Source organism: Watersipora subatra, chromosome 10 (genome assembly GCF_963576615.1).
Source record: "Watersipora subatra chromosome 10, tzWatSuba1.1, whole genome shotgun sequence".
Taxonomy (NCBI): Eukaryota; Metazoa; Bryozoa; class Gymnolaemata; order Cheilostomatida; family Watersiporidae; genus Watersipora; species Watersipora subatra.
Genome location: NC_088717.1, coordinates 28,260,305 through 28,275,673, shown reverse-complemented (window position 1 = coordinate 28,275,673; position 15,369 = coordinate 28,260,305). Strand labels below are relative to the sequence as shown.

Genomic DNA, 15,369 nt, shown 5'->3' with positions numbered 1-15,369 from the left:
GTTTTTGTAGCAAACCAGATGTCCGGTATCACTGTATGAGACGTTGGAAAAGTAGATCTACAAGGAAATTTACAGTCTTTAAGGAAACCATTTACTAGACTTGGTTTACATATGTAGCTCCATAAACACCAGTTGTACTAATAACTACTAGAAGCACTATTAGTAGTGCCATAATTACTAGCATGTAGGCTACTACTACTAGTATTTACACTGTCTTTGCAAAGATATTAGGGCCAAATACTTGCACATACATGTATTTATGTCCCATTTGGTAAAGCATTTCACTGAAGAACTGTTCAGAGGCAAATTGGTAGTACACTTATAGTTATCAGTTAGCTGAGGTAGTAAGTCACACAGCTACTTATGTTCAGACTTAAAACACATTCACTTCTGTGTCATACCTCATGTACTGGATCACAATGAGTTCTAGTACTTCAAACTCAACATGAGCATTCTGCAAGCCTTTTAACTAAAGCTGAGATAAAGCTTTCAATGGCCTACATATAACCAGCGCTGTCTCATTTAAGATTTATAATGTGCGATTAGTGTATACAAAAAGTTGGTCACCGATTTAATGTTTGCTTTCTTAGCCATCTCTGGTATCCTGAGGCGTACACTATTGATTATACAATATACAGTTGAAAATGGTCTCCCCTTTCATTCTGACAACCATTAGAAAAAGAGCAGACAACCCATTATATGGAGTCACGTAGTGGTTTGTCAAATTCACATGAACACTTGCCAGAACCAATGTATAAATAACAGTTGCTCGAAGTGCTATTAAGTTCTACTAAAGGAGTAGTGACAGCTTCAATACACAGTTAATAGGCAGCTAATAGACAGCTAGTAGACAGCTAGTAGACAGCTAATAGACAGTTAATAGACAGCTAATAGACAGTTAATAGACAGCTAATAAACATCTAATAGACAGCTAATAGACAGCTAATAGACAGCTAGTAGACCGCTAATAGACAGCTAATAGACAACTAATAGACAGCTAATAGACAGCTAATAGACAGCTAATAGACAGCTAGTAGACAGCTAGTAGACAGCTAGTAGACAGCTAGTAGACAGCTAGTAGACAGCTAGTAGACAGCTTTGGTGTCTATTAGTCTTCCAGAGTTCAGCCAGCGAACTGGTTGAGTTCTGGAAAACTTACCTAATAGCTCTCTGCTTTTGTGGCGCAAACAACAATTTTGACTAAACATCTTATAATTGCAGGCACTCTCCCAACCCAATCTGGAGGAGCAGAGAGAAAGAGTTAACACGCTCGCACTGTATACAATCATTGCAGGTTTAATCACTGGCATTGCAATGGGAGTGCAACATTTTACATTAGCATTATCTGGTGAAAGACTAACAGCTCGACTGAGAACTCTTTCTTTCTCCGCCTTGGTTCGACAGGAAATAGCCTTTTTTGATAAAGAGGAAAATGGAGTTGGATTTATAACTAGCAGACTCTCCTCAGATGCTCCTTTAGTAAAAGGGGTGAGTGCGCCGGTGCTCGATATCTTCTCCAGATTCTAGACTATTACTTGTTTCTGTCTCGAGAAGTACAACAACTTTATCATCTTGTGTTCAAATATCTCCAATCAGTGAATCTTTATAACGTATCTCTTTTAATTTTTAGTGTGGGATATTTCACATACTTTTGATTTTTCACCTCCAGCATAGAAGTCCGCTTTACAATAGAGAAGCAAATAGTGATGACAAACAAGAAAGTTAAATGAAACCTTTTGTTGAGGCTGTTGAAGTTGGCGTAATTAATTTCAATGCACTCCATAATGCACACATTTTAGAACAAATTAAAACAATTAAAACAATTGCGTACACTGATTTTTATATTGTTTGCTACTGACACGTCATATTTATGAATTGTAAGTGCATTTTTGCAGATGCAGATAAAGTAGTTGTGTGATGTCTTGCTTGTAGGCCACTGGAGCCCGCATCGGAGTCCTAACCCAAGCATCCAGTACAATTGTGGGTGCATTGCTCATAGCATTCGTATACATATGGGAGCTTGGGCTAGCCGCTATGCTCTTCATACCTGTTATGATTGCGGCTGGGAAAGTTCAAGAAAGAATGGTTCGCGGTCATTCGTTACAAGACAAGCTAGGAATAGAAGAGGGAGGCAAGGTAATAGCAAGTATATGCAAGAACAAATAACTACTATCTTCTCAAATCTATTTATAAAACTTCCTCATATTTTTTCTAGCTTAGTTCCATAGTGCTATGCTATGGGATATCTGCTAAGTTGGCGACTAAACACATTGGCTACTTTGAATGAACATCTATAATCTATACCTCCTGTCCTGAAATGCCACTGCAGCCATGAAAAAGTTTGAGAAATGACCATAGTTAGAGATGACTATTATTCCAGTGACACGCACTGCGACAGCATCTGGTGTTAGAATATCTATGTCTGTATTATTTCTTAGGGTAGTGTATGCATCCTAGATTAATATATGTACGCTGTGAGCGTGAAGAGTGTGCTGCCCTTCCGTGAAAAGAGGCCGGGCTATTTATATCATTAAAAAAGAAACTAATTATCCGTAACACTCTGGTATAAGTTCAAAATGATACAAGGATATCGTTGTTACCAAAGTCAATCAAGCTAAAACAATCATAAATAAATTAACATGAGCATCAAACAAAAACAAGAGAGAAAATTGAGGGAGTCTTTCATGGCTGCGAGTGAATGTTTGCCTTAGCATATCTTTTGTCAATTTGACCAGATTTATTGACATACTGTGGCTCAGAGTTTTGTGATATCTCTTATCCTTATTCAGATGGCTCAAGAAGCGATAAGCAACATGCGAACTGTGACATCACTAAATAGGCAGAGGTATTTTACAGACAAGTTCCGCCAGCACTTTAAACACCTTTACCAGTAAGTTATTCATAACATATGTACCAGTAAGTTATTCATAACATCTTTACCAGTAATTTATTCATAACATATTTACCAGTAAGTTATTCATAACATCTTTACCAGTAAGTTATTCATAACATCTTTACCAGTAAGTTATTCATATCATATTTACCAGTAAGTTATTCATAACATATTTACCAGTAAGTTATTCATAAAATATTTACCAGTAAGTTATTCATAACATATTTACTAGCAAATGTTTATGTACCGTCATACTGAAGTGCTGATGCATGATGATAGCTTTTGTCTTTTTCTTTCTTAGAACACTTTATTTAGTGTTTTCCACAGACAAAACATCACTATCATTCACAAAATTGTCCTGATTCTAGTCTCGGTTGAACCGCCGAAGGGTTACAATGAATTTGACCTTGAACAGTGAGTAGTTGAGTTCAGGCTCTAGCAGTAATTTCACTAAATCTCACATTTGTAAAATACTAAGCTTAGACCAGTACATTTTTGCAAAATCTCCTAGTTTTAAACATTATGAAACTACAATTTAGCAGTCATTTTGATGATTGTGAGGTCAGTGCATGCTACATGTGAGTTACATGTAAGTGCATGATACATGTGAGTTACAAAACTAACATTGATGTGCCCACTAGAAGGGTAATGAGCAATTTTTTTTTCAATTTTGCTTTGTGATTCTTGCATGGCATAATCTGGAAAAAACTTCTGTCTGAAACAAAATTGTTGCCAATAAATATACGGGAGTCATAAAATCTCTCTCTTTACATATATTTCTTAAAGTTGGTTGTATGTAGGTGTACATACGCGTACGCGTGTACATGTGTTCAGCCATTGCTATTAAAATCTGGGGAATTGATACTCCACGTTTTCATGGTTTTAAACTCACGGAGATTGCTACCGCAAGTTTACAATCCGTGCACTCCACCACTGAGCCATACAACGTGTATGATTTAAGACATAAATTATCATATACCGTATAGCGGTACACGCACGCTAATTATTTTAACATTACGCTTATGCGTTACGATGCCCCTGTTAAGAAATGTTTTAGTAATGTTTAATTACTATATCTGGAGTTAAGGCCAATTCTTCTTACGTGGACAATTATATTATCTTCGTGGGAAGAGCCTCGACATTCTCTCTCAGTTCGGTCAGACAAAGACAATGCGATATATCATTTTACATTTACACCAGTATCGAAAGATACCAGTATCAAGAGGTACCAGTATTGACCGGTACCAGTATCGAGAGGTATCAGTATCAAGAGATACCAGTATCGAGAGGTACCAGTATCGAGAGATACCAGTATCGAGAGGTACCAGTATTAAGAGGTACCAGTATCAAGAGGTACCAGTATCGAGAGATACCAGTATTGAGAGATACCAGTATCAAGAGGTACCAGTATCGAGAGGTACTAGTATCGAGAGGTATCAGTATCGAGAGGTACCTGTATCAAGAGATACCAGTATCAAGAGGTACCAGTATCGAGAGGTACTAGTATCGAGAGGTATCAGTATCGAGAGGTACCTGTATCAAGAGATACCAGTATCGAGAGGTACCAGTATTACGAGGTACCAGTATCAAGAGGTACCAGTATCGAGAGATACCAGTATCAAAAGATACCAGTATCAAGAGGTACCAGTATCGAGAGGTACCAGTATCGAGAGGTACCAGTATCGAGAGGTACCGATATCGAGAGATACCAGTATCGAGAGGTACCAGTATCGAGAGGTACCAGTATCAAGAGGTATTAGTATCAAGAGATACCAGTATCGAGAGGTACCAGTATCGAGAGGTACCAGTATCGAGAGATACCAGTATTGAAAGGTACCAGTATTAAGAGGTACCAGTATCGAGAGATACCAGTATTGAGATATACCAGTATCAAGAGGTACCAGTATCGAGAGGTACCAGTATCGAAAGGTATCAGTATCGAGAGGTACCAGTATCGAGAGGTATCAGTATCGAGAGGTACCAGTATCGAGAGATACCAGTATCGAGAGGTACCAGTATCGAGAGGTACCAGTATCGAGAGGTACCAGTATCGAGAGGTACCAGTATCGAGAGGTACCAGTATCGAGAGGTACCAGTATCGAGAGGTATCAGTATCGAGAGATACCAGTATCGAGAGGTACCAGTATCGAGAGGTACCAGTATCGAGAGGTACCAGTATCGAGAGGTACCAGTATCGAGAGGTACCAGTATTAAGAGGTATCAGTATCGAGAGATACCAGTATCGAGAGGTACCAGTATTGAGAGGTACCAGTATTGAGAGGTACCAGTATTAAGAGGTACCAGTATCGAGAGATACCGGTATTGAGAGATACTAGTATCAAGAGGTACCAGTATCGAGAGGTATCAGTATCGAGAGATACCAGTATCGAGAGATACCAGTATCGAGAGGTACCAGTATCGAGAGGTACCAGTATCGAGAGGTACCAGTATCGAGAGATACCAGTATCGAGAGATACCAGTATCGAGAGATACCAGTATCGAGAGATACTGGTATCGAGAGGTACCAGTATCGAGAGGTACCAGTATCGAGAGGTACCAGTATCGAGAGATACCAGTATCGAGAGATACCGGTATCGAGAGATACCGGTATCAAGAGGTACCGGTATCGAGAGGTATCAGTATCGAGAGATACCAGTATCGAGAGGTACCAGTATCGAGAGGTACCAGTATCGAGAGGTACCAGTATCGAGAGGTACCAGTATCGAGAGGTACCAGTATCGAGAGGTACCAGTATCGAGAGGTACCAGTATCGAGAGGTACCAGTATCGAGAGGTACCGATATCGAGAGGTACCGGTATCGAGAGATACCGGTATCGAGAGATACCGGTATCGAGAGATACCGGTATCAAGAGGTACCGGTATCGAGAGGTATCAGTATCGAGAGATACCAGTATCGAGAGGTACCAGTATCGAGAGGTACCAGTATCGAGAGGTACCAGTATCGAGAGGTACCAGTATCGAGAGGTACCAGTATCGAGAGGTACCAGTATCGAGAGGTACCAGTATCGAGAGGTACGCAAATCGTCGTATTCAGAGTTTTGATGGATAGCTTCTGCTGGAACACTAACCTTTTTTATACACACACTTCTATGCACGAATTGCTATTATTAATTCAACATACTCAAGATTTTTCTTTTGTTTTTTCAGTTCGTACTAATTGTATCATTACCGAATCATCTTTTATTGTAATCGTAGCAAAACAGACTTAATTTAGCTATCACTTGCTAATTATTTCACATTTACATCTAAACCCTTTTATAGTTTTTTTTAAATTTATTCGACATGCACAAAACAATTTCCTCATGATATGAAGTTTGGAAGTTACAGTTGTTTGACAAAGTTTGAAAACCTTCGCAGTTGTTTTTATCTTCTCTTAAATTATTTCAACTACACAAAAGATTTTTTTCATGATATGTAGTTTGAAATTTAGAATGGCAAATGTTGTTATATGGTAACTACAAATCAATTTTTTGGGCAAAGACTCTTTTATTACCCAGGTAACGCCGGGTAGTACAGTTAATATATATAAATGTATATATACATGTATATATGTATATATATGTATATATAAATATAGATGTATTTACTAGCTGTGCTACCCAGCGTTGCTCGGGTAATAAAAAAAGTCTTTGGACAGAAAGTTGATTCGTATTTAACATATAACAACGTTTCCCATTCTAACTTTTACACTAACTACATATCATGAGAGAAGTGTTTTGTGTAGTTGAAATAAATTAAGAGAAAAATAAAAACAAATGTGAAGGTTTTCAAACTTTGTCAAACAACTGTAATTTTCAAGCTATTAGCCAATGGAAAATTCTAGTAAGCTAGTTAATAAGTGCTAGGCTTCTAAAGACGAGACACCATGGCGTTGAGTCGGCATTGTCCAGCTACGCTATTCTAATAATAGTTATAGCTGGAGGGACACACATGCTTTCCCATTTATATACGTGTATATATCTATATTTCTTAAAGTATGTGTGTATGTGACTCCCTCCAGCTATAGCTATTAAAATCATGGAATAAAGAATCCATACCAAAGAAGAATTAATCTCGGCCCTACCACTCACCAGTCAGACGCTGTACCCATTAGGCCAACGAGATCAAGTTGCAAGCTAGCCGATATAAGTCATTATATGAGAGCAAATACTCAACGGCTTTTCGTACTAAGCAGGGTGATTAAGTAATTGTCATTAGTTACCTTACTAAAATTTTCCGTTGGCAATCTGCCAGGCAACTCTCATTACACAAAACACTTCTCTCATGGTATGTAGTTGGAAAGTTAGAATGGCAAATATGTTAAAAACAAATCAATTTTCTGGTCAAAGACTTTTTATTACTAGGGCAACGCCGGGTAGCACAGCTAGTATAGATACATAAAGGATAAGTCGATCCCCGAGCTCCATACATCCATTTATGCATATATATATATATATATATACGTGTACATACAGTTTAATCTTTTTAATAGTACAAGTTAGAAGTTGAAATAATGTGAAGCTTCCATTCGTTTGCAATTCTTGCATGATAGCTTTCACTATTTTTTATTCTTTTAAAATGTGGTTTTGTTAGTTAGCCTGAAAATAATGACAGCATACAGTGTTACTAACTCTATTTGAGCAATGCGTACTGCTGTAGGTAAACATTGATTAGATTGATCGACAATACATGATTATGTTCGCCATCTTTTTCAAAAGCAGCTTCATCTCAAATTAAAATATCCCAAGTTATCTATATACCTGATTGCATGTTTCTTCCAACACACGCTAAACCACTGTTATTACAGAGCTGACAAGAGAAAATCCTGGTTCTTTGGAATAGCTTACTCCATATCCCAGTCCCCCCAGTTTTTCATGTCTGCCCTGTGCTTTGGATTGGGAGGTTACCTGGTAGTCAGTGATAACCTTCTGTGGAGGGCAGAAAAAATACCATTCTATTATGTCATAAGGTGGGTTTAGAGTTTGAATATATTGAAGTGTCATTGTAACAGGTAAGTGTAACAGGTAAGTGTAAGAGGTAAGTGTTTTAAGCTATAGAAGTGTTTTAAGCTTATGAATATCTTGATAGAACTACATGATTATACAATTAAAAAACAAAAGATTTCACCATTTCTGATAAATTTAGCACTTTAGCATATCTTAAAAAGATTTTTTCACTAAGTGCACTGCAAACACAGGTTTAGTATATTCAAGTACCTGATCAGGGAACTAGTTGTGACCATTCAAACACAGTTTTAGTAAATTTAAGTACCTGCTCAGGCAGTTAGTTGTGACCATATCAAACACAATTTTAGTAAATTCAAGTACCTGCTCAGGCAGTTAGTTGTGACCTTATCAAACACAGTTTTAGTAAATTCAAGTACTTGCTCAGGCAGTTAGTTGTGATTATATCAAACACAGGTTTAGTATATTCAAGTACCTGCTCAGGCAGTTAGTTGTGACCATATCAAACACAGTTTTAGTAAATTCAAGTACCTGCTCAGGCAGTTAGTTGTGACCATATCAAACACAATTTTAGAAAATCCAAGTACCTGCTCAGGCAGTTAGTTGTGACCATATCAAACACAATTTTAGTAAATTCAAGTACCTGCTCAGGCAGTTAGTTGGGACCATATCAAACACAGTTTTAGTAAATTCAAGTACCTGCTCAGGCAGTTAGTTGTGACCATATCAAACACAGTTTTAGTAAATTCAAGTACCTGCTCAGGCAGTTAGTTGGGACCATATCAAACACAGTTTTAGTAAATTCAAGTACCTGCTCAGGCAGTTAGTTGTGATTATATCAAACACAGGTTTAGTATATTCAAGTACCTGCTCAGGCAGTTAGTTGTGACCATATCAAACACAGTTTTAGTAAATTCAAGTACCTGCTCAGGCAGTTAGTTGTGACCATATCAAACACAATTTTAGTAAATTCAAGTACCTGCTCAGGCAGTTAGTTGTGATTATATCAAACACAGGTTTAGTATATTCAAGTACCTGCTCAGGCAGTTAGTTGTGACCATATCAAACACAGTTTTAGTAAATTCAAGTACCTGTTCAGGCAGTTAGTTGTGACCATATCAAACACAATTTTAGTAAATTCAAGTACCTGCTCAGGCAGTTAGTTGTGACCATATCAAACACAATTTTAGTAAATTCAAGTACCTGCTCAGGCAGTTAGTTGTGACCATATCAAACACAATTTTAGTAAATTCAAGTACCTGCTCAGGCAGTTAGTTGTGACCATATCAAACACAGTTTTAGTAAATTCAAGTACCTGCTCAAGCAGTTAGTTGTGACCATATCAAACACAATTTTAGTAAATTCAAGTACCTGCTCAGGCAGTTAGTTGTGATTATATCAAACACAGGTTTAGTATATTCAAGTACCTGCTCAGGCAGTTAGTTGTGACCATATCAAACACAGTTTTAGTAAATTCAAGTACCTGCTCAGGCAGTTAGTTGTGACCATATCAAACACAATTTTAGTAAATTCAAGTACCTGCTCAGGCAGTTAGTTGTGACCATATCAAACACAATTTTAGTAAATTCAAGTACCTGCTCAGGCAGTTAGTTGGGACCATATCAAACACAGTTTTAGTAAATTCAAGTACCTGCTCAGGCAGTTAGTTGTGACCATATCAAACACAATTTTAGTAAATTCAAGTACCTGCTCAGGCAGTTAGTTGTGACCATATCAAACACAATTTTAGTAAATTCAAGTACCTGCTCAGGCAGTTAGTTGTGACCATATCAAACACAGTTTTAGTAAATTCAAGTACCTGCTCAGGCAGTTAGTTGTGATTATATCAAACACAGGTTTAGTATATTCAAGTACCTGCTCAGGCAGTTAGTTGTGACCATATCAAACACAGTTTTAGTAAATTCAAGTACTTGCTCAGGCAGTTAGTTGTAATTATATCAAACACAGGTTTAGTATATTCAAGTACCTGCTCAGGCAGTTAGTTGTGACCATATCAGACACAATTTTAGTAAATTCAAGTACCTGCTCAGGCAGTTAGTTGTGACCATATCAAACACAATTTTAGTAAATTCAAGTACCTGCTCAGGCAGTTAGTTGTGACCATATCAAACACAGTTTTAGTAAATTTAAGTACCTGCTCAGGCAGTTAGTTGTGACCATATCAAACACAATTTTAGAAAATCCAAGTACCTGCTCAGGCAGTTAGTTGTGACCATATCAAACACAATTTTAGTAAATTCAAGTACCTGCTCAGGCAGTTAGTTGTGACCATATCAAACACAATTTTAGTAAATTCAAGTACCTGCTCAGGCAGTTAGTTGGGACCATATCAAACACAATTTTCTACTACTTGCTAAAATAGTAAAACTACCTTTCCTTTCAACTGAAATTAGAAAAAAGTTGACAATGTTTTTATCTCACAATACATTTAAATTAAGTGGTTTATCTTACATGATTGGACAGCCCATCATTTTTTTTGGAAGAGCCAAGTTCTTAGAAACTTCTGCTCAAATGACCTAATGTGTGGTCATGACTTTCCTTACTGATTGCAAGAGCCAACTGTGTGGGCAAGGTCTAGCTTAGACATTGCTGAGATATCATCTTAAGTTGTTAAATATAGTAATATTTTATATTAATAATCATATAATAAAATAGTATATAACGATATAATATAACATAAAATAAAATGACAGAATAACATGTTAGTATTTATTTAATGTCAGTTTCGGTTTTTTGAAGAGATCTTATAGAAGAGTAAAGTGAACGTGACTTTACTTGCTGTAAAAAGACTGTATCTAACAGGAGGCTGAAAAACAGTGATATCAACATGTAACTCTGAACTAGCAGAAAGCTAAAAGACAGAATGACTCTCGCTAACTACATTATACAGCTTACAGGAAAAGCCAATCTATTTGTGTTTCTGTAACAATCTGGTTTTTCAGAATTTATGCAACAGTAACATTTGGCAGCATCGCTGCTGGAAAATGTAGCTCACAGCTGCCCGATTTCTCAAAAGCTAAAAGTGCTGCCTTCAGCATACAAAAACTACTGATGAGGAAATCTTCAATCGACTCTTCATCGAGTGCTGGAAAACAACCTGTAAGTAGAATCTAAACTTTTCATCATAAAAGCATTTTTGGTATTTTAAGATAAAAAGTGAAAATCTTTAACTAAGCAACCTATAAGTTTACACAATAGCATTGGCATAGCATTACACTATAGCATTAGCTTAGCATTGGTTTTCACTATGAGTCACTAATGTGCTACGTCTTTTTTCTAGAACAAAGTAAAAGGTCACGTTGAGTTCAATCGGGTTGAATTCAGCTACCCGACCAGAGAAGGGGTCAAGGTCCTACAGAAAACTACCTTCAATGTAGAGAGTGGAGAAACACTAGCTCTAGTAGGAGCCAGTGGATGTGGTAAAAGTACATCCATCTCTTTGTTAGAGAGATTCTATGACAGTGTCTCTGGACAAGTGGTAAGTAGTTTTCAGAACCACCTGTTTACACATGCCATAAGAAGTTATGGATGTGAGAGGCAAAGTAAAACAACTCTTTGACTCTACGTCTCTGGTTCTTTTAAAATTAACAGTTATTGATTACACACAGTTATACTCAGGTATCCAGGAAGTTGGTAGCAAGTCTTTGTTGGAGAACTCTGTATTATCATTTATATTGGATTATCTAGCTTAGTGTGCATGGAGGTTCATTCAAAACCATATCTTTAGTTTATCACCTCCAGCCTATAAACTTGCGTTTCACCTCATTATCAAGTTAAACCACCATCGTTAATGAATACATATTTAGTAATAAACTATAATTCTTATTGTAACTCTATGAATATTGATAATTTTATTGATAGATCTATTGGTGTTTCTATTAATGTCACTAAATCTAGTATAAATTATTTCATTTATTATAGAACTTTGATAATAATTATTAGATGAGATTTCTTCAATTGCAGCACTGATCATCAACATGTACACTCAGCTTGACCTCAGAGTATTGCACCATTTAATTAGCCAGAAATAACTAATAAAAGTTATTCAGTAATTGAACTTTCTTTAAAACTGCATATTCTCTGAAGGTAACACTATTAATTTGCTCCAAGGACACAATTGCCTGACCATGTAGTTTGTAACTTAAGGCTATGGTTTTTTGAGACATTTATACCTTGTAATTTAAATGGTTTTTTTATTTTAATTTTGTTTTCCCAGCGAGTTATTCTTAATTAAAGTAAAGCCATTTACTCTATAACCAAAAGGATTTGTAGAGGTTGCTGTTTTCACTCTAAAAAGCCAGAGTTCTGTCCTCTCTAAAAAAACTGCTGATACCTAGAGCTATTCATAAAAGCGTAGAACTTGTCAGCGTACAAAGTGTTTGCTGACTTCTAAAGGTGCCCAGCTAAATCAGTAGCAGATCATTGACCTTTGCAACTTTCAGGCTATAGATGGAGATGATGTAAAAGGTCTGAACATTCAATGGCTACGTCATCAGCTGGGAATGGTTTCTCAGGAGCCCACTCTATTTGACATGACTATTAGAGAGAACATAGCGTATGGTGACAACAGAAGAGAAGTAGCTATTGATGAGATTATAGAAGCGGCCAGAAAAGCAAATGCTCATGGCTTCATCACTTCCCTGCCGCAGGTGCTCAAACATTTTTTTACCATTTAGACCTGGACAATATGTGTCCGCTTACATCCATATACGACCAAATATATCCAGATATTCTGATATATCCAGATATTCTGATATATCCAGATATACTTAGACTTATTCATATAACATCTCTATATACCTGAATATATCCAGATGTTCGGCTTTAAATTTTTTAGTATCTGCTGAATTTCTATTGCGCCCTTTATCTACATGTTAGTACTTATGCAAAAATTTCTAGCTTCACCAACAGAAACTCTCTGGCGACTCCTTGCTTGTTACCTCACTTTTTAATCTTCTTGTTGAGCTCACTGTTGACCTCACTGTTGACCCCACTGTTGATCTCACTGTTGAAGTCTCTGTTGATCTCACTGTTGACCTCACTTTTGACCTCACTGTTGACCTCACTGTTGACCTCACTGGTGGTCTCACTGTTGGCCCACTGTTGACCTCTCTGTTGACCTTGCTGTTGACCTCACTGTTGACCTTACTGTTGACCTTACTGTTGACCTCACTGTTGACCTCCCTTTTGACCTCACTGTTGACCTTACTGTTGACCTCACTGTTGACCTCACTGTTGACCTCACTGTTGACCTCACTGGTGGTCTCACTGTTGGCCCACTGTTGACCTCCCTGTTGACCTCACTGTTGACTTCAATGTTGACCTCTATCTTGACCTCACTGTTGACCTCACCGTTGACCTCATTATTGTTACTCACTTCTTTAAAATTTCATCTAAACAGCAATCAAAGAGAGCAGTTAATCTTTCTAGTAAAATAGAAATGCTGAAGTCCCTATTGCATGATGCATGTTGAAAATGCTTTTTATATATTTTTTAGGGCTATGAGACAAATGTTGGAGCAAAGGGAACTCAGCTGAGCGGAGGACAGAAACAAAGGATTGCTATTGCCAGGGCACTGGTTAGAAATCCAGCTATTTTACTTTTAGATGAAGCTACGTCTGCCCTCGATGCTGAAAGTGAGAAGGTTGGTTCAAATCTGGTCACTTTCAACACGTGCTAGTGATTCAGTCACTGTAAGTACGCCTAGTCTGTGGTAACACAAAGACTGGTTATGTTATAGATTGTTCAGGAGGCGCTAGAAAGAGCGATGGCGGGAAGGACGGCTATAATTATAGCTCACAGACTATCAACTATAAAGAATGCTAATAAAATAGGAGTGATAGAAGATGGAAGGATAGTAGAGATGGGCAGCCATGAGGAACTTATTGAGAAGAAGGGATGCTACTACAATCTCATTCAGGCTCAACTTTAAGCTTCTTGTTTGAAACTTCTGCAGTCAGTTTCATTCGTCACCTGCAACCACGAGCTGCTTCAAGTCTAGTCTTTTAACGTTGTGCTTAAGGTTTTATTCTTTTATTGCACCATAAAATGGTCTTTGCATTATTGTTTGATTTGTTAATAGTTAAATATAATTTATTGTTTGGTAACACTAAAGAAATAAATAGTAGTAATTCTTAGTTAATAAAAGCTCCCAGCGCTTTAGAGTAAAATTTTAAGCATACAGAGTAAAATTATGTGAAGCAATAATCTTCCTTATAATAAGAGCAGTGCCCATCCTTCCATTCGTTTGTTGATTGCCACGCTAAGAGTGTTACAAAAAAAATGTCTCACGCACAAATAGAACTCTGACCTTCTGTTTAACAAACCAGACCACTAACCACAACACTACTAGACCACCTTATCGCTTCACCAAATAGTTACGAACATGTTAATTATTCATGACGATCTCTCACAGGGCACGGGACTGCGAACGTACTAGTCAGTAAAAATGTGTAACAGCAATGACATCATAAAAGCAACAGAATATGACAATCCCAGAGCATCACATTGAACGTTTCAAATTTGTCAAAACAATTATTTTTCTTATATTACCATGTATGCTGTAAATAACTGCAATGCTTAGTCAAGTGTTTGTTTTATTTTATTGAAAAAAGTACATAACAGCGAGTAGTAGAGGAAAAAGGTGCAATGAAAACCCAGATAGCGAGTGGTAGCATAACTAGACGTGGCGCTAGGTCCTTATTAGTAGTGAGTCAATTTATTTAGATGAAGAAAGCATACACAGTGACTATTCAAGTGAATCAAGGTGTCGCTTGAGACTTGATTTGAAGTGATTAAAATTGCTGATTTGTTGGAGGTCAGCTGACAAAGAGTTCCATACTGCCGGCACTGAAACACGAAGTGTTTGTTAGAATGTTTTTCTACCAGCTGTAGTAGTGTTGTTGTTGCCTGTATGAAGGGGATGTAATATCTGATACTGGACAGCTCTGGAGCAAGACAGAGCCAGACTTTATAGCAGTTGTTGGCGTTTCTATTATCTCAGGAATCTGTTACATCAGGTGAGTATTACTACTTAACCATTTGGTGCTAAACCTTGAACTCTTAGTATAAAATATTTTTCTGTAGGTGGAGTTCGGTGAAAAAAAACATGCTATACTGATGAAAAAAGATTCAAGAGAATATTTTCTGTCTCATAGCATACTATACAATAATTATGTTGTTATTCCTGGTGATTCCTTTAAATACTCTTTATTGCACTTGTGGCATGTTGATTGTTTATTGTACAACAAGCACATCACATGTTTAATAGCTTTTAATAGTCAATCTGGAGAGCAATCTTTGCTTTGTCCGCCATGAGCAGACAACTTCTGCTACATTTCACTGATTGTATAACTGCGTGCAGATCCTGTTGTGAACACATTTGATCATGTTATGATCATATTGTGATCATGTTGCAATCATGTTGTGATAATGCTGTGGCCATGTTGTATGTGTTGTATTTCTAACTTGATTGAGCAATTATTTTGGTCT

At 37.2% G+C, this 15,369-nt stretch overlaps 1 protein-coding gene across 1 annotated transcript in view; it reads left to right on the top strand.

Moving 5' to 3' along the window:
- LOC137406023 (ATP-dependent translocase ABCB1-like) overlaps positions 1-14,050 on the top strand; it is a 48,163-nt gene extending 34,113 nt beyond the window's left edge. Inside the window, exons 15-23 of the mRNA XM_068092534.1 lie at positions 1,222-1,488; positions 1,933-2,136; positions 2,790-2,890; positions 7,701-7,862; positions 10,821-10,977; positions 11,159-11,356; positions 12,321-12,527; positions 13,376-13,522; positions 13,619-14,050. Coding sequence (XP_067948635.1) covers positions 1,222-1,488; positions 1,933-2,136; positions 2,790-2,890; positions 7,701-7,862; positions 10,821-10,977; positions 11,159-11,356; positions 12,321-12,527; positions 13,376-13,522; positions 13,619-13,810 — 1,635 coding nt within the window. The 3' untranslated portion in view covers positions 13,811-14,050. The remainder of the gene's footprint in view (positions 1-1,221; positions 1,489-1,932; positions 2,137-2,789; positions 2,891-7,700; positions 7,863-10,820; positions 10,978-11,158; positions 11,357-12,320; positions 12,528-13,375; positions 13,523-13,618) is intronic.
- Positions 14,051-15,369: the final 1,319 nt, after the last annotated feature.